At 40.5% G+C, this 19,090-nt stretch overlaps 2 protein-coding genes across 19 annotated transcripts in view; one reads left to right on the top strand and one right to left on the bottom strand.

Annotated features, from left to right (window-relative positions):
* LOC136774499 (uncharacterized) overlaps window positions 1–19,090 on the bottom strand; it is a 59,376-nt gene that overhangs the window by 25,409 nt on the left and 14,877 nt on the right. For 17 of the 18 annotated variants that reach the window (XM_066728845.1, XM_066728844.1, XM_066728842.1 and 14 more), the window contains exons 4-9: window positions 14,296–14,343; window positions 8,975–9,297; window positions 8,714–8,740; window positions 8,429–8,600; window positions 7,694–7,892; window positions 7,417–7,615 (exon numbers count right to left, since the gene is read on the bottom strand). In XM_066728845.1, coding sequence (XP_066584942.1) covers window positions 7,417–7,615; window positions 7,694–7,892; window positions 8,429–8,600; window positions 8,714–8,740; window positions 8,975–9,297; window positions 14,296–14,343 — 968 coding nt within the window. The remainder of the gene's footprint in view (window positions 1–7,416; window positions 7,616–7,693; window positions 7,893–8,428; window positions 8,601–8,713; window positions 8,741–8,974; window positions 9,298–14,295; window positions 14,344–19,090) is intronic. The other variant, XM_066728830.1, reaches the window with a different exon arrangement.
* LOC136774255 (uncharacterized) lies at window positions 73–7,383 on the top strand. Its single transcript, XM_066728431.1, has 8 exons — window positions 73–178; window positions 1,177–1,460; window positions 3,682–3,787; window positions 4,088–4,302; window positions 4,499–4,598; window positions 4,681–4,895; window positions 5,516–5,908; window positions 5,989–7,383. The coding sequence occupies exons 2-8, from the start codon at window positions 1,215–1,217 to the stop codon at window positions 6,352–6,354; spliced, it is 1,641 nt and encodes a 546-aa protein (XP_066584528.1). The 5' UTR covers window positions 73–178; window positions 1,177–1,214; the 3' UTR covers window positions 6,355–7,383.

Genomic DNA, 19,090 nt, shown 5'->3' on the forward strand with positions numbered 1-19,090 from the left:
CCTATAAATTAACCCAGATCGTTAAACCTGATTTTCAAGACTAGCTGAAAAAAAGTTTTACAGAAATAAATCTGTCACGTAACAGGAACTTGATGAAATTTCACGTGTCGTTATATTGTTGGAAAACTTCATTCTAAAGGATCAGGTTTCGAATAGCTGTGGGAAGACTGAACTAGAGGTGAACGTCAATTGCGTTGTCCACGTGTACTCGTTCCATTTATAATAATCACTTAGGTATATATATATATATATATATATATATATATATATATGTACACACTTTATGTATGTACAGCGAGTTATAAGTGAGACGAAAGAAAAGGTGCGATTAAAGAGTTTTTCCTGTCTTTAAGTGCATTCGGGGAACTTTCTTGCAGAATTACTAATAGATGCTACTTTTTTGCGAAACCGCTGACCAGCGGTGGTCAGTTCTTTTCCAGCGTGTATATATCGAATCCGTGTAATTGTAATTGAGACAGGGAATAATAATGAAGGATGGAGACTGTCGATTCCTTTATCGTTTCTTCTCAACTTCCTCGTTGGACTTTCTAACAATTTCCGACTTTTCCGTTCATTCGAGCAGCGCTGCCGGAGTCTGTCTGGCTAGCATCGAGTCTGTGACCCCTTACGCAACTCTCGCTAAGCTGATACATAGACACGAAAGCACCTACACATAGAGATAAGCGACTTGCCGATCTCACGAGGGAGGATTGCAAGGACGAAATGGTAATTGTGGAAAAAGGAGGGAAAACGGATTTCTCGCAACGCTTATTTCCCTGAATGAAATTTCACGCAAGCTTTGCGCTAGATTTTTTTAGCTGCATGGAAAAAAACACCGTTGGATTCTCTCTTTCGTCATCCTAAGAATTTACTACGTCGAGACTCAAACATAACACTATCGATAGTCTGTCCTTTCCCACTTTTCACAAATTTTAATGACTATCCATCCTCGCTGTAGAAGACCCGTGCAATTGAATAGAAAACTCGCTAAAAAATTCCCATCAAAAATAAAATCGAAGAGTTTTTGCAAAATTCCATATTTTTTATAGAGACTGAAATAAAGAGGGTGGAATGTTTTCAAATTGATTCTTCGTATTGTATTTGGATCAAGGTCTCCCTGCCAGCAGGTTCTTGTGAATTCTCTCACTAATCGTGCAATTTACTTTTACGATATAGGGGGCAACCTGCAGGAATTGGATAAGAAAAAGGAGAGAATGGCGTTAATGTCGTTAGTGGCTATTCTGGCCATATCAAATGTGGGGACTGTCTTAGCCTGGAGGCCTATCATTCCTGCACACACCAGTACAAGTGTTCTTCATCAAGAGGCGAGTCTTTATGGAGGGACACCACTGCAAAATCCTTTCGACGTCGATACAGGACATCAGCTCCTCGGACTCTCGCAGGAGCAGGACCAATGCGCCCTCTACAAAATCTCCATGAGCCAACAATTGTATTTTGAGGTATGTATAGTATGCTTAATAATGCTCGAGCAAATGTCTGCAATTTTATTGCTGCAGTGTGAATCGTTAAACGAATGTGAACACTTCTATCGAAGATTGCGAGAAGAAAGAGAAAGGTATAAGCAGACTATAATTTGCGAATAACGGTCAGTTCTTCTAATCCTAGCGTGTGACTTATTTGTGGGATACGTTGAGCTTGTAGAGCGTCGATCACGCGCTGTTAAAGGAGATTTGCCTAGATTTTGAAAAAAACTCGAAGAAAATAGTGTAGGAAGAAGCTTCTATAAATGCAGGAGAAACCTGCAGAAATTGCGCGATCGTCCCGCACCGAGAGTCTTAATTTTCTAATTTACAATTGAAAATCTTATTTGGAGCAAAACCGAATTAATTCATTTTCAAGAAAACGTGTATCAGTGACGATTATCGGTTAATTTATTTCAAATTATATCGTAAAATCTGGGTCATTTTTAGCAAAATCCATAAATTAAATTTTATTTGTTCGATTGTGTTAAAAATGTCTTGGTATGCATAATTTTATTTAGGAAATTGTTTATTGTAGTCTCCATACTTACAAAAAAAAAATGGATTTAATCACTTTCTTTCTTTAAGCATTCTCAATCAGTATTCTATTATTTCGTAAATAACTGCTTCCTTTTAAATTGAGCTTTATTCTTCACATAAATTAGTTAATGGACTAACGAGCGTGTTTTATGTGTGGACAGCAATTCCACCTTTCCTTGTTCTACATCTTACACGAGTATAAGGTATAGCCAGTTACTATTTGAGACAACAGGAACTACAGGATTCCATAAGCGTCGCTTTTCAATCTCGGTAATTGACGCAATCGATTTGTACCGCGCAGTTGCTAATCCCCGCATTACGAAACTCAGCGAAAATCGACGCATCGAATTAACGAAAGAAAATCAAATTCTTTGTTGCCGGCACACAGTCAAGTTGTTTTAACGTAGTTGGGCCATTCCGATGAAACCGGTTATGTAGTATCGCAGACTGGTTTCACGTTACTTACTCGAGTAATTGCTGTAAGAAAGACAATTTTCTGCCTCTTTAAGTCGACCTTTTATTGAGATAAACTCGATCAGCTCGATCGTTCTTTCTTTTTTTGTCAACCCATTCAGCTATTCCCTCATTAGTTGGCTTTTATCAATATAGTTGATTGGACGGTGAATGATCGAGTAAAAGTTTACTGCACACACACACACATATATATATATATATATATATATACAGTAGACAGATAGGTAGGAGTTTAGGAATCACCATTATGCTCTAATAAAGAGATCCAAGGATTTTATTGAGATAAACTCGATCAACTCCATCTTTCTTTCTTGTTTGTTCAATCTAGTCAACTATCCCTTCATTTATTGGCTTTTATTAACATAGTTAATTTAACGGTGAATGATCGAATAAAAGTTTACTACACATATATATTTTTGTATACAAGAACCGATAGTTAAAATGACCCAAAACTCAGATACCAGAGGACGTGTGTGTCGTAACTGATATAGATACTTAAAATTTTAAAAAAGATCTTTACGAAACGTTTTACTATTTGTATTTGGAAAAGTCATATCTGAAACGTGAATAACTCTATTAGTTGCGCAGATACGCGTCTTCTTGCGTCTATACTCTGAGACATTTTAATTGACGGACCTTGAAGAGGCCGGGGTAGAAGATGAAGAGGCCCCCACCACGCCATACGTATAATGAAGAAATCCACAGATATTTATTGAGACAAATTCGATTAAATTTATACTTTCTTCTTATTTTGTCAAAACCCCATTGAGAAATTTTTTCCTTGATTGACTCTCATCAACATAATACAATTGATATTGAATGATCGAATAAAAGTTCACTATACATATATTGCACATAGAAAGATAGAAGGTTAGGAAGCACGACCACGCCATAATAAAAAGATGGAAAGAAAATGAAACTTGGTCACGTTTCGAGAAAACGCTTTCGCCGATTTTCCTCTGCTCGACTTTTTTACCAATTCAAGTAGCACGCGCGCACGCGTCTCCGCTCTTCCACATACAGTAGATATAATAGTTATCGCACGTTCAAGTGGCTTCGCGTGCTGCTTTTACCAGAGCGAGCATTATAATGAGTGCAGTAGACCGGTCGCGCATTTATTACATTGCTCTGCTCCTGTAATATTTTTTCCAATACTAATTACGCACACCACTATCCTATGTTACAGTACATCCACTACAAAACGGACCTACCCGACATGAAAGAATTTACATTGTGCATGTGGATGAAGTTTCACAATCACAGCAACGATCATCCATTATTTTCTTACGCAGGTCAGCTATTTAAACTCATTGCAACTGGTTCTATCTTTCGATTTCCGTTCCAAAGCTTTAAAATGTACGAAAACCTTGGTGAATACCACTGATGCACGTACCGCTCGGCAGAGTTGATTTCCAGCGTGGATTTTAGAAAGGTTTGGCGCGCTCTGTGGTTTTCACGCCAGTAGAAAGTTACAGAGCTGTACGTGCATACACGCATGATTCTTTTATTTTTCTTCTGGTTTCTGTTTTCCCTGGATCCTGAGAGAGACGACTGTGTGCCAAGAGATAAACTTGTCGAGTGTACTGTTACAGTTGGCGATCAACCACGAAGCATATTGTCTTGGGTGGCAAACACCCCTAGAAGCTCCTACTACATGATGAACATAGACGGTCATAACTTGTACAGATTGAATTATCCACTGCGACTTAACAAGTGGTACCACTCCTGCCAGAGCTGGAACGGTCGTACAGGGGAATGGCAGATTTGGGTCAACGACGAGCGCGTCGGTCGCGGCTTTAACAACAGGGTAAGCGACTCCTTCACTCCACAAGCTCTTGTCCACACTTTACTCGCAAACGAGCTTAACGCAAAGATTTACCATCCGTTAATAAGTCCTCCCCGAGACACCAAGCCACTTGTGCTGATCGGATTATTATTTATGTACTGCGTTATACCACTCGCGAAGGGCTTTCGTTTTGAGCTTTTAAACACGCGCGTTTCAGCTGGTCGGACACGTGATCAAAGGTGGCGGAATCGCCATTTCTGGCCAGGAGCAACGACAATTGGGGGGCGGTTTCTTGGAAGGAGAAGAATCGCCACCGGGTAAGAATGAGATTTCACTGATCATCGGTAATGGTAGAGTATTATGCGTGATGCGATTGCTTAATGATGATAATGCTTGCAGGATCTGGCGGATTATTGGGCGAGCTCACTATGGTGCAACTTTACGGAGCCGCTTTGACTGCAGGGAAAGCTCACAAGGACCACAAGCACCACCATGCGCACCATTACGAACACGATACTAATAACAATAGGCCATTAACGACGACGAGAGCTCCGGTAACCGGCCCACCCCTGCCACCTAATCCTTTTCTTACTGGTGGACAGATCAACACTCAGGTATATAAGCGTATTAGTGTATTCTGTACATAGTATGGTTTTAGTATACATAAAAAGAAATTTCTTGTGAAATTGACGTGATACAGTGGACAGTTCGAGGACGTAATGAAATTCTAGATTTTTTGTAAAGTTAAATTTTAATTATGAAAATTGATACGTTGATGAAAGTACAGTACATTTTTTAACTAAAAGAAACGTGCCACAAGAACCTTTGACTCCTTGCTCGGACTTGTGACGGTTTCATAATGATTTTAGAAATTTAAAGCGGAGTGGCAAACTTTGCCAGAGAGCAAAATAGCAAGTGGGAGTCAATAAACACCACGAAAGCATTATAAAGGTCAAAGGTCTGAATATAGTCATTATAATGGAGTGGTTTAATAAAGTTTAAGTTAACAACTCGAGAAATTCAGTGAATAGCAGTACAGTAAAAATTGATTACTTTATTATCGCTATTTTTCACCAACTTTTTATTATACTCCTTTAGTACGTGGGGCACTATAATTTTTAGTATTTTTGTAACAGTAAATTTTACAGGAAACTTTCTTCTTGTCTCATATACATAGCACAGCGAGAAATCCCTGGTATTGGTGAATTATTGCAATGTCATTGCGCTTTCGCAGGTGAAAATTAATCCAGGAGCCCCGTTGCAGATCGTGCAAAATGGAGTAACGTTGCGGCATCCTGCGTTTCCAGCCCCACAAGAACCACCGGCCCAACCATTCCCACCTATAAATCCTGAAGCACTTCCCACAGCTTTTCCCGTTTCAGCATTGTCAAACGCGTTCCCTACCTCGAGCCTCTACGGGCCTACGATAGGAAGCCTCAAGAGGCCGAGAATAAGATTCGTTCAGTCATCGCCATATCGTGCCATCCTCAAGAGGGAGAAATATTTGTTCAAACGCGATAACATCGATCAGGAGAGTTCTGCGTCACTGAATATGCAACAGAAGGACGAAGAGAAAGTGGAAAAAAGTATTGTCAAAAGGCAAAGCGACGGATCTTTGGATCATCAGGTAACAGCAACATCTTGTGCAAAATAACATGTTTAAAAATGTTCTACATCCTATCTAATCCTCTTTTTCTCTGTTATCAGGTATCGTTTGTGGAAAGAACGGACGATTCGAAGAAGAACGAAAAGAGGAAGCGTGGAATTTTCCAGGTGGGCGAAGGATTGACATTCGATGATATCTACGCATCCGCAGTGTCTCAGGGTCTGGACAACACGGATTATTTCTCTGGACTGACTACCTTCGGTCATCCTCCAGAGCCCAACAATGTCGCCAAAATGGACGAGCGAGAACCTGCCGAGGCTGAAGTTAGAATGGTCATGAATATTTGCGATGGCTGTGCACAGGAACCTTTCGAAAAGGCATTGCTCATAGGCTGGAGAACCGTGCCGAAGAAGATCTACTCTGGTGCCCTCTACATCCCTGCGACTCAACACTGCAAAGCTTTTTAGTCAAACCCGTTGTATCATAGCGCATTTACACATTCGCACTTGTCAGTCGCTAATTTCGCGAGCTCACCTCGAATGTGGCTCCTCGCAACGTTAGTTTAATGCTGGAACATTCATATTCGTGAATCCTGTTACATCCTCTCACTCGTCAAAGTCAAGGATTGCATTCGCAACTCTAAACGCGACTGACCTTTTTCATTCTTCGAGCGTGCACAGTTATGGCACTCGTGCATTAAATTCTTACTTGATTTTTAAGTAAAACTCAAAGCGAAGTCAATAATGTCATTAGACTGGTCTGAAGAAATTGTTCCTCGTGCTATAGTTCTGTGAGCATGGGACGAGGTACGAACGCGAATAACGAGTAAGGTGTCTATATATTTTTCTCGCAATTTACGCGAATGTGTAAACGCGCCTTTATAATATATTGTGATCTCGATTAGACTGTCAGTTTTCTATTCTGCTCCGCAGACTCGCGGTATTTCCGTGTGTGCCGTATATTTATTTATAAGACAAGAAATTGGCAGATTGCCAAATGACGTAAGAACTTTTGTGTGCTACAGAACAGTATTATCGCTTTTGAAGAAAAACTCGTATGACGACTATACTATCGACGATCAGGCAATATTCTATTTTATATTATAGTATATTACATTATATATGTAGGTATCGGAGCGAAGACAAAACCAATTTCAGGGCAAAGACATCCGTACAGACATCGTAGAGCAAAGCATATTTCGTGATGTCTTGGACATAACGGAGACACCAGACTTATTAAAACTCTCGATTCGATGAATCGTTTTTCATGTTCATGGTTTCGTTTGAAAGCTTTTTCAACACGTTTTAAACAGTGTATATATAATTAAGTCATGAAGATGTATAATTATTAAGATAAATCGATTTAAAAATTGGGTTAATTAAACTTGCTGTAAAAGAGAGTAGTGCTTTGATGGCGCGTGGCGCTTTGGTGTATGTACTTGCCGTCGAGACACTACCGTGTTTCTTCACATATATAGTTCTAAGTCTTTCTGAGTGTATATTTATGAATAAATGCCCTTTATCGCTCACCTTGCTCTTATGAATATGCTGGTGTTGATATTCGCTGTCAAATTCCGGCTCGCTGAAATAACTTTGATCCTCCCAATGGGGGGGAATACCGGCTCCTCCGCATCCAGGCACTCCCAACGGCCCGGGCATCCCTGTGACTCCATCACTGCTCTCGAACAGTCTAAGGACGCTTCGGTCCCTGATGTCTCTCAAGTGGGATCTGTACGAAGATATTGGTCAATCACGTTGTATTGGTTACATATACGTATAGTCCTTTTGATCATTATAGTACACTTACCTAAGATCCTCCAATTCGTAAAACATGTCTTTATTACTGTCGTGGATGTAGACCTTAACGTGAGGGCTATCCAAGTATTCCATCGTTAGTTGTTTCGGAAAACTTCTGACGAATAATGCCTTCACGGTGTCTATGCTAGTGATCTCGTTTGGCAGAAGTGCTCTTTTCGTCTCGTTTCGGTATTGCAGAAACACCAATCCTGAATAATCGAAAATAAAAATTGTTGATTAATTGTATTCTGATATAGTATAATTATAGTTTACAGGTACAAAATGGGAAATTGTTTCGTATTTGGTTCAGCTTTAGTGTGGTATATCAATTTTCATGGTAAAGTACAGGGTGAAGTTAGCCAAATGGTAAAGGATTCAATTTCCCGGCAGCGTACCATACAAGGTATCCATCAACTAATACTAAATCTATATATCCATAAATTTTAAGAGTGAAATTCTTATGTACTTGTGTTATGCAGACTTCAGCTAAAAATTTATTCTGCAATGAAAATATTATACTTCGAAAGTTCCTATTAGTTCTCCTATTGCTCAGGCAATGTCTGTCTAATCAGAAAAAGTGATCAAATCATTCTATCAATAAGAAAACTCGAGGTAAAGAATTTTTAAATCGTGTAAAAAGGAATATTGTAAGAATTTTGTCATTGAAATCATTCACTCCATATTCTAACTTATAGATCTATGATAAGACTTAATAAGAAAGTATTAAATGATTATAACAAATTACCCAATGGCCGCTCCAAAGTTTTGCTAGGAGTTCGTACGACTGGTAAGCTGCTCCTCTGTTTGTTGCCCCGTCTAAATCCAGTGCTGGAGGTTTCCACCTCCGACATGATCCCCGGGTCATCATCGAAGAGCATGGCCGAAGATGGAGGGGGGTAACCTCGCGGCAGAGGCGACTGAAAATTTTTCAGAATATTCCCCATTCAATATATACCAGAGTAAACCAATAGATCCGGAATAGACAGGAAATCAGAGTGCAAATGGGGGAGGATTAAGTACAGAAAATTACCTTTCTCTGGCGAGACTTGGTCCCCATCTGCTTGATGGTCAGGTACACGGAAGCACACGCGCGCACACAAAAAATCGGTTAGATATAAGGGTTAAGAAACAAAAAGAAAAAAGAATTTTGTGCGGGAGAGATTTATCGAGCAAGAAACATTTATCGAGCATATAAAATGCATGTACAATTAATTATAGGGGAGATATTGAAAAGATAATGATACTATATATATATAATATATAAAAATAAGGATTAATTTAACGTTCGTACCTCGAGATCCATGCTTGTGTGCCTCGTGGCTGGAGCGCCGTACTGTCCGTGTGGCGGCGGTAAATGGTGGGGATGAAGGGGATGAAGCTGCTGTGCCGCGTTGAACTGCTGGTGATGCAGGGATGGCTGGTGGTCACCGCCGAGGGTGTGCCTGCGAGGTTCGTCTCTCGAGCGACCCCCGCCCCCCGACCTGCCACCGGCGCCGACCCCCAACACACCGCCACCGACGCTATTTCCGCCACCTCCACCTCCCCCTCCTCCTCCTCCTCGTCTACCACCAGTGAGCTCGTTCGGGAGATCTCCCTCCACTCTAACTGGTCCACCTGCAATAATTATAATTCCTCATTAATAAATACTCCCCTGAAATTAGCTCCGCCATTGTATGCTCGTACTCGTTATAGCGAGTAATAACATTATATATATATATATATATATATATATATATATAGCTAGTATAACAAGAGGGAGCGACCTATTTGGCGCGGAGAGTAAACGCGAGCAGTAGCAGCAGAAGGTTGGCGGGAAGCATCTGAAAATAGTTGAATTGGATAGCACGTGTAGAAAGCATGCACGCAAGCGCGTCCCGCCACGTGAAAACGCGTTGAGGACCTTGATAGGCTGTGGCGCTGCCTGCCACTGTACGACCATAGCCCCTTAAAATAGGACGTTGCTTATTGCACTTGAGGAGTAACGAAACAGCCTGAAGAGAAAGATGGGAGGAAGGGGGGGGGAGGTGGGGGTTACGGGCTACTGGTGCTGGTGCTTGCATTAGATTATTTGGGTAAATAGGGAGGGAAGAGAAATCATGAAGCGAGTTAATCTAAAGTTGTAGGGGAGATGGTGCGTGTACGTTCGCTGCAACATAAGCAGTATACCTTGTAGCAAGGCTGCGAGAAATCTAATCTACGCGTTGAAACTCGATAAAAGGTCGTTATGCTACATTACAGCAGACATACACTGCATGCAGAGATAAGATTGTTGCTGATCGACGAGAATCGGCTGCAGGAAAATTCGACCGGTTGCGACGCTAGCCTCCTACGTTAACTTTCTAAGAAACGCGATACGATTGAGTTCAAGATTATTGTTGATTACAGCGCTAATAGCACTTTTCTTGAAATGCATCCATCTGTTGTTTCTTCTATCATGTTACAACTCGCTTTTGCAGTTTCCTTTCCATTCGCGTCACGAGTGTCGATTGGGTGCAGACTCGGTGTGTGTCCACCATTGTATTATATATGCATATATTGGCGGGCGGCCGTTGGCCTTCCGACGCGATCGCAAAAGTATCGACCGTTTGCGATGCGTGCACGCCATACGTAGTCTATATCTCAATGGTCTTTTTAGGTCTTATCGATTATAGCCGCGTGGCTTAAAATACGCGCGAAAACTTTGAGAAGCGTTTATTACAAAAGTTTTCCTGCTACCCGTAACGTGCTTCACAAAAACCAAACTGGTCGAACGTAAATATTTACAACTGCGAAGCGAGTCTTGTCTCATTCCGGTCGTTGCTTCTGCCTGTCATCAGGCACACTGCACAATACGGCTCTATTCGCTTCTCCCCTAACTGCACTTTTACTATTCGGTATAACAGCAGTATTTACCTCAATATTTTGCAAGAAAAGTAGCAAAGAACCAAAGAGACGCCTCTTGCTTAATTCTCTCAATGAAACTTGGTAACAGTGTTATGATGAAATACGAGCTCAACGCGTTATTTATTTCTTCGTCAAGGAGAAAGGGTCGAAGGTGAGTATATCTTCTCGGAGGATCCGAACGAATCGTATCGATTGACGGTTTCCGTCGTGAAACACCATTGAATCGTCGTCGTCATCGTAGCAGCATGCCACTTGCCACTTTGTCAGGCTTACCCCACCCACACTGTGCACTCTGGCCTGGCCGTCTGCCTGCTTGCCTGCCTGCAGGTCAGGGATCGGGCCACGAAGAAAGAAAAACAAACAGACCAACGAAGAAGAAAGGGAGAAGAGCGAGCGACCAGCAGAGCGGTTTTATGATCAATATTAGTTGACGGCCGATCCGCCCAGCGTCGCCATTTGTCAGGCCATATCGTATCGCAACTTTGCTGGAGGTACGCGAAGCTTCAGCCTTCGAATTGCTTGTAACAATTAGCTATACGTTTCACACTACACGAAGGATCTCGTCTGTCTTCTTCGGAATATCCTACAGGATCATGGCGTCTCTCATGCTTGGTTTTCTTCATTTTTTCCTACCCTTTCACTTTCTCCCTCTCCTCCTCCTCCAACTCCTCCTTCGCCACCTTCTACACTCGACGCACTTGATTATCGAAGGGACCTGGAGATAATTTCAAGTTCGGCTGAGAGTCCGAGATGCAGCAAGGGGAAAAGGATGATTTGGTTGGGTGTGGCGAGAGAGGGAGAGAGAGAGAAAGAGAGGGAAAGAGAGAGAGAGAGAGAAGCGTACCACACACAGACACGATCGCGCGATAGAAGAGCAATGGAAGCGGCGCTCTTTAAAGAGAATCTCGCATGTACTGTGCAGTTTCTGCCGGCATCCGAAGTCTGCCTGTGGCGCTAGCGTCGGTTTTCAGCTGCTGCGCCAATATTCGACGCCCTCTCTGCTGCTTCTTCCGTGGCGCTTTGGATTTACAGTCGAATACACTGCTCGTGTGTGTACCGTGCTTGCTTGTGCGTGCTGAATCTGCCTGATAGCCGGATGGTGCTTCGAGTTTTGGACCAATCGCGCCATCTTCGCGTGCTTGCTGTATAATACTCGGTGGTATATACAGTACTTAACCTCTGCAATGGCCCGAAGGGCACAGGTCCTTTCCTTCCTCGCCGATCTCCAATTTCCAGCCAACCTACCTAACCAACCTTTACCATCCGAGCATGTTACTATAGTGTTTCCCTACCTTGCCCTCGCTCCTCATTTATCGATCAAAAAATTTGATTTCTATAAAATAATCGGTGGAGTTGTTAAGGTAGAATTAATAACGCGGTTCTAGAGACTATTGTTGAGAAACCATGTCATGCATCCTAGCCAGCAGCTACAAGCCTAACGAGCCACTTGCGCGAGGAAACGACTAATGGAACGAAAATACAACGAGAGCTGTCTCGCTCCCATCAATTAGTAAACTCATTCGAGGTAACTGTGCGCAGTGGGTAAAAATGTGCGCATCGCCTGTATCTCCGAAAGAAGAAAAGGGCTATCAAATTATTCTGACTGAATTATGTCTTGAATAATAATTTGTAGTTAACGTGGGGCTTTGGTAGTACACAATGTTCAGGGAACATCATCAGTATATGTCTATTAGACGTATGAATATCTTCGAAGCATTTTGAAGATGTCCTGGGGACATTTAGACTATTGAGGGGTAGGTATAAGTGTACACACATATATTACCCTTGTGAAACATTTCTTTTGCGTATGCTCAATTTTTAGATTCTGTACATGTTCAAAATAAAGAAATATGAGCATATTTGCCAATTATTTAATAAACGTAACTTTTACTACTTTAGTTTTGTGTAGAGGGAGAATACCAATCATCATTGTATTACTAAGTAAAAAGCTGCTGCTGCTATAGCATTAATCCCACACAAAAAAAAACTTCGCCTGTAAAAAAGACGGCAAGTACATAAAAATCCTAGCAAAAATAACATCGTGGTAAAACATTGTATTATGGAATCATTCCTGCACTAATTCCTACAGTACACTTGACTAAAATTTGTCTTATAGGCATCTTTTAGTTATCCAACTGGCTAAAAGACGCCTAAAATATGTCTTTAAGTAATTTGGTGCTCTATGAGAAAATATGCAAATAATATTAATGCAACTTTTCTACGAGAAAATTAAGTCTGCGCGAAACGCGAACTAGAATTATAAATGATCCTAATTGAAAAACGTAGGGGAATGAATATTGTAGGCAAGTGATTTTAATCCTAGCAAAAGATAGAAATGTGCATTAATAAAAAAACAGCGAAAATCAAAATAGGATAAGCATTTGACTCCGATTATTGATTTTAAATATATGTTCATAAAATTGATAACATTGCAATGAACATTTAAAAATAAAAATGACAGATTACTTATAAAAACATATTATTTAAGTTATACTAACAAGCATATTTTCTTATATAAAACAAATGTTAACTGAGTACAAAACTACTGTTGCTAAAGCATTAATAAAATAAGGAAAACGTGACGTTAAAACTTTATCAATTTTTGAAATTTCACCAAAATATTTATTCTAATTACGGTATGCAAACACTTACTCCTCATAAGTGTACACAGGTACTGCAATAAAGGATAAGTATGCACACTATGCGTTGAGGGTAAAATACACGTAAATCACAAAAGAAGTCAATTTTTTAAACTTAAATAATCTGCAGCACGTTAAACTTATGCCGTTCAAAACTTAGAGTGAAATTCAAAGTTCTTTCCTATTTACACCTTATGACTCAGAATCTACTCAACGAATATCGTTCAAATTTCTAGAGAATATCTTTAAACTGTCAGTGGGCACGTAATTACTTTCTATTTACATAAGCAGATAAAGTGATAGCACACCTCATTTACTTTTTATTACTTAACATAAAATTGTTCCCAATTAAGATTTATTTTTCAATAAAAATCATCTATATGATTTTCTCTTGGGTATACAACGACATCTGCAGTTGTTTAATCTGTTTATATTAATTAAACGCTGATACTTGTAAATGATTGCTTCAAATGGTACTAGGCTGCACTACAGCTTGGTGTGCTCTGGGGACATCCCACGCGCCTATTGACGTGATAACTAATTGGCCTTTACATAAACCTCCTCAATTTATTTTTTTAACTATAAAAGAGTTATTAACAATAGTTCATAATGAATAGCTCTCCGTATTTTTAAAAACGTTATTTTTGCAATTTTTGTAATTTTCGTAATTTATCAGGTTTTGTAAAGTTTAATAAAGACTTTCTTTAAATATTACCAATTTTTCTTGATGTATTTAATAATTATTGTCACCAAACGTTATACATACAAAATGCTCACACTTCACCCGAATTATCCTATTGACTATTGCACGGCTAACCTGCAGACTTTACACAATATTATTCTAACATCTCGATCAGCTTTTCCCCATTTGCAGTTTCTCAACATTGATTTGAAAGATTATTTGACGTGATACTATTACGGTAGTACCAGTAGGGAAGTCTCTGTGAAACTTGAGCCTCGGAAGCCTATAGTAGCCCGTCACCCCGTTAAAGCTAATCTCACGGGGTCTCAACATTCTAATGCAGTTTCGAGCTGAAAAGCTTTGATAGTAGAGAGAAGATATCCTAATGTATAGCTGTATAGTGCTCACCAATATCGTTGCACTGCCTCCCCTTGCCATCTGGATTCCACTCCTCCTCTGAAACAAAAACAGAAAACTTACATCAATATCGAAGCTCGTAAAATCTCTTTGATCTCTGTGAGTTTCTTCCCTCGGATATTATAAATTCCACAGAATGGAAGTACGAGAACTAACGCAGGCCTAAGCCTTTTATACCTTTGTACTTGTCTCGTTTTAACAGCATGAATATTTTTCGATCACTATACGTATCTCGAGAAAAGAAAAAGAACTGCTTTGTATATAGGACGAGGCACTTGTGACGCCCCAGAGCCAGAGCGTAAAAATTCATTTATCTACGTAACTCTAAAGATTCACTCAATTTTTTGTGTAAGCTTTCTTTGAAGGCAAAGAGGCAGGAGCTTCAGAAAGGTCCTATGCACAAAATTGACATCTTTTCTAGTTAACGAGATAACATTTTCTTATGTCTATGCCTCTATGCTCCGGGGCGTGATAAGTGTCTCGCCCTATATACAAGGTGTCCAGAGTTTAACTTATGCCAAATTTATATAGATTCACATAAAGCGAGTGATTTAACGAATAAATGAATTATACAATTTTTGTCTATCTGCATTTAATTAAAAAGTTATTCAGAATTACAGAAATTCCTTTCTTTGAAAATTCCCATTAGTCTCCGGATTTCTCCAGCGATGTCTGATTAATGGAAGAATCTCGAATCGAAGAATTATAAATTTGTAATTAATGTGTAAATAAAAAAATGTTGCAAGACTATCATTCTTAAAATTATTCCCTCTATAGAAATTTATTAGTTTTGCACGAGTTAACCGAACACCCTATATATACGACCACATCGACTACAGGGAGTTTCGGATGAAAGGTTGGAGCGAAAATGTACGTATTTTTTTACTACATGCTAAATATGAAACGCAGTGTAAAAACGAGCATAGGAATACTCGTCTAGAAAAAGTCATGCAGAAATAGTCGCATCGTTGACGAACGATACTCGATCATCAGCTGATGGGGGTTACAGGGGGTTGTATACATGCCGTGCATAATTTCATAGCTCCGTGATGAAGTAGCAGAGGCGCGTACTCGCTCGCATGAATTTATAAGGATACAGTATACATACATAAATGTATACGCTATAGGTCGTTGATCCTGTTGCCCTGCAGTGCTCAGAGAGTGCTCTTTAAAATTTTCTTGAGAAGGGAAGTGCGAATGACCTTGACCCACTTTCCTCAACTACATGCAATACATGATCGTGCTCGAGAAACGAGCGCAACGCTCATCAATGGCACAGGAACCTGAGTCTTCTTCTCGCTTCCCTCTTTGAAAAACTAACTTTCTCCTTGGCTGTTCGTTTTAATTGGAGAACAAAAAACAAACCAACAAAAGACTGTACACTGCGATAATCCTGTGTATTACCGCCGAATATAAACATTTTCAAGGGACAACGATCTATCTTATAGGAGAACCTGAAGAAGGTACTCTCTCGATGCTCTGTCCATAAGCATCGATGTTGAGGACTGAGAGAAAATTCTTCAGAGTACCAGAATTTATCACGAGATCTTCGAGTATCGATCGTCATTTGTTTAGATGTCGCGAAAGGCTTATGCAAGGATGCTGATGCATATCGAGGGTGAAAGGTGAAGAAGAGTGGCGATTTGCTGAAATGAATTTGTTGGCTTTCGAGGTGTTCCTTGAATTGAGAGGCGAGTCCCAGTGGGTAAGATGAAAATTTCGGTGTAACACGTGGTGGAAAAGCGTATATAATATGAAGAGAGTGAAGATATTCGGTGAAGAAGTTTTGAGACTGAATAGGAAAATTTGTGCTAACATTGATAAAGGGGTGGGGGTGGGGGTGTGTTAAGTGGATGACACGAACAAGCTCCCCTCGGATTTTACCTGAAGTTTCGGAATCGGATCCCAAGGTAGGGCTGGCATCCACGCTATGCCTGGATCCTTTACAGCACTCACTGCACTTGCTGCACATTGTCGCTTGCCAATTGCCAAATCAGCGGTATCGAAACTTCCTCGGAGCTGCTACCCCTTCGGCAAACATTAAGCTGTCCGTCACCGTCGGCACTGTCGACTTGCGATCGTGTGCGATAAATCTACGTAAGGTCGCGATCCAAACTTATCATCATCAGGCCTCGAAAGATCATGCGTACAGAGATTTACTCGTCAAGGATCGATCAGCATCGATTGGGACATTGAAACGGAATTTAACGATCGATCCTCCCCCGCAGCTCATCCGAGGACGAACAATCTGGCGATTTAGAGTGGAAGGCTACGGAATAATAAGAGAAAAATTAATAATCGATGCGCTTGCTCCACTCATTCCAACAGCAATATAATTGTGAAAGCTATTGCAAAGCAAACAATCCAGTCTTCGATGTATATAGATAACATCGACACTTGTAAAATAGCATCGTTATTCAGCAATATTTCAGCTTCGTTTCTCTGCTCTCTTAATAACAATGCCAAGCGAATTTAAAGTCAAGTTTGTATCATTTGCAATAACGACGTTAAGGTATGTTGAGTCCTGGCACGAGCGAATTGACCAAAGCATCTATATATGCATATAATTCCTCCTGAAAATTCCTCGTCTCCAGAGCCGCGTGCCACCTATTCGCACCGCAGCAAACCTAAAATTAACGACGCTGATCGGAAATGGGGGGTTTTTGGTTGACCCTAACCCCTTGGGGATCAACGAAATCACGTTTTAATTTGTTTTATTCCAATAAAACACACAAGGGAGATAGGAACCCGACGTTATCTTCTCTTCACTTTAACTCGTAATTCACAGAGGATTCGCTTTCTGCCCTTCCACTCTTCAGCATAATAATAACCATAGAACAGAGAGTATATACTTGTTGATTCTGCTTGACAAGAACAAGTTTGTCATGCACGAGAGTAAAAGCAACAGTAGCAGCAGAAATATTAAATAACAACAACTAGAGGAACCGAAAAAAGAGAAGTAGATGAAGAAACCAGAGATGAGATTTGTCAAGGTATGCGATTATGGACAGTTCTATACCATAATAATAATAATACACTATAGTATAGACAAGGGTCAAGGGTTAAAAAGTTGAGGGGAAGAAGGGGATGAAATTGGTGTTCACCGGTGGAGAAGCGCGTAACTCGAAGCGGCTGTTCGATGGGGTGGGGTGCCAGCGGAGTGTCGGGGTGGGGCTGGGTAACGCGCGAACCCCAACCGAGACGAGAGAAGACTAGGCGTACCGCGTACGTCCGTCACGCCACCCCGACACTGGGGCAAACAGTGTGCTCCGCTCTCGACCCGGTTACCGCTGCGCGTGTGCGCATAAACGCATCCAGCCAGCGAACCACCACCACCACCACCACCATGCACCAGCTCGAATAATTGCTCGCACGCGCTTTTCTTTCTCGATCGATCCTTCACCCAATGACGCGACCATTTCCTCTTCCTCCTTCGCTTCCTGTCAAGCCTATAATAACCTGCACGAGCTTGTCAAATTCCATTACGTCCCAAAATAAAGACTCTATCGACACCATTTTTTCTGCCTTTTCTCGAATTTATTTCCAAATGGATATGCTGTGTATTGCGTAATTATATATACATATATATAGAAATAGAGAAGAAAAATTTAATATGCCAGCTGTGCATTATCTATATGGATAGGAATGGGAGTAGGTCAGTGAACGCTCGAAATAAGAACAATTTAATTAAGATAAGAATAAAACAATGTCACCGTGAGGTAGTTAATAATTAGAGATAATGAAACGTGTAGTTGTAGCGGTGAGTAATTAGTAAATGTGTATGGTATAATATAGTGTAGCTGTATTATTTAATAGCTTTGACTTACTCATCGTTACATAACGTTTTTAAACAGTGTGAGTAATGTAGGAATTCGATCCCATGATACCAAAATTTTGATTTCTTACTTGGTATATCATCGAGTACATTATTCCCATGCAATTTCCTATCTCAAGGAGGTTGCAGAACCCTCGACGCTCCTTTGGGCCTAAACGAATGAAAATTCGTTAGGAAAGTAGGTTGAGTTCGATTCCCTGTATTATTATTATTATAGTAGAGCAAATTAAAACGGCAAACAGAGGCGCGTAAGATCGAATCGAACGAAATCTAATTAATTCAAGTGGAGAAAAGTATGCATGCTCGTGCATAAAGACGAGGGAAAGGATAAGCTGCTCTTCGTATGCCAATTTGCGAAATTGTGCAACCAAGTGTGAGCCGGGTCAGTCTTAAGTGGAGATTAAGCTCGAGCTGGAAAGAGAAAACGGTCGTTTGGTCTCGCTTGGCTGCAATGAAGAGGGTTGAGAAAGGGAGGAGTAAATAGTCAATTGTGTTTATACAACGTATATAGTATATATATAAAATAAAGTGACGTAAGAGGTAGGAATGAAATATTTAGTCAAGTATCAACTGGTAGCCCACAGCCTCTCCTTTTTTATCCTATTACGAGGTCCTACACAGATTCGATGGAACGAACACTTGTAAAAGCCACTTGAAAAATCACCAGAGAAGATTTATGCCACAAGAGGCAAAACCTCGTTATCATCGAATTTGAACTTATTGACTTTTTTAAACGATACTTCGCCCCTTTCTCTCTCTCTACAGTATATCCTTTAATCATTTACTTTTTGCTCAAAGAGGCGTGTCAACTTTGACCCGGTACATAAATGAACTATCAAGGATGAACTAGATATAGGATGATCCCTGTAGAGGAAAACCGAGCGCTTCAAAGCCACCTCGCGTCTCGTTTGGGGAAAATCAACGATTACGATTCTCCAGAGTTTTGCGACA

This window comes from Prorops nasuta, unplaced genomic scaffold (assembly GCF_024137725.1).
Source record: "Prorops nasuta isolate Cenicafe-Biocafe unplaced genomic scaffold, Cenicafe_Pnas_1.2 PNAS00006, whole genome shotgun sequence".
Taxonomy (NCBI): domain Eukaryota; kingdom Metazoa; phylum Arthropoda; class Insecta; order Hymenoptera; family Bethylidae; genus Prorops; species Prorops nasuta.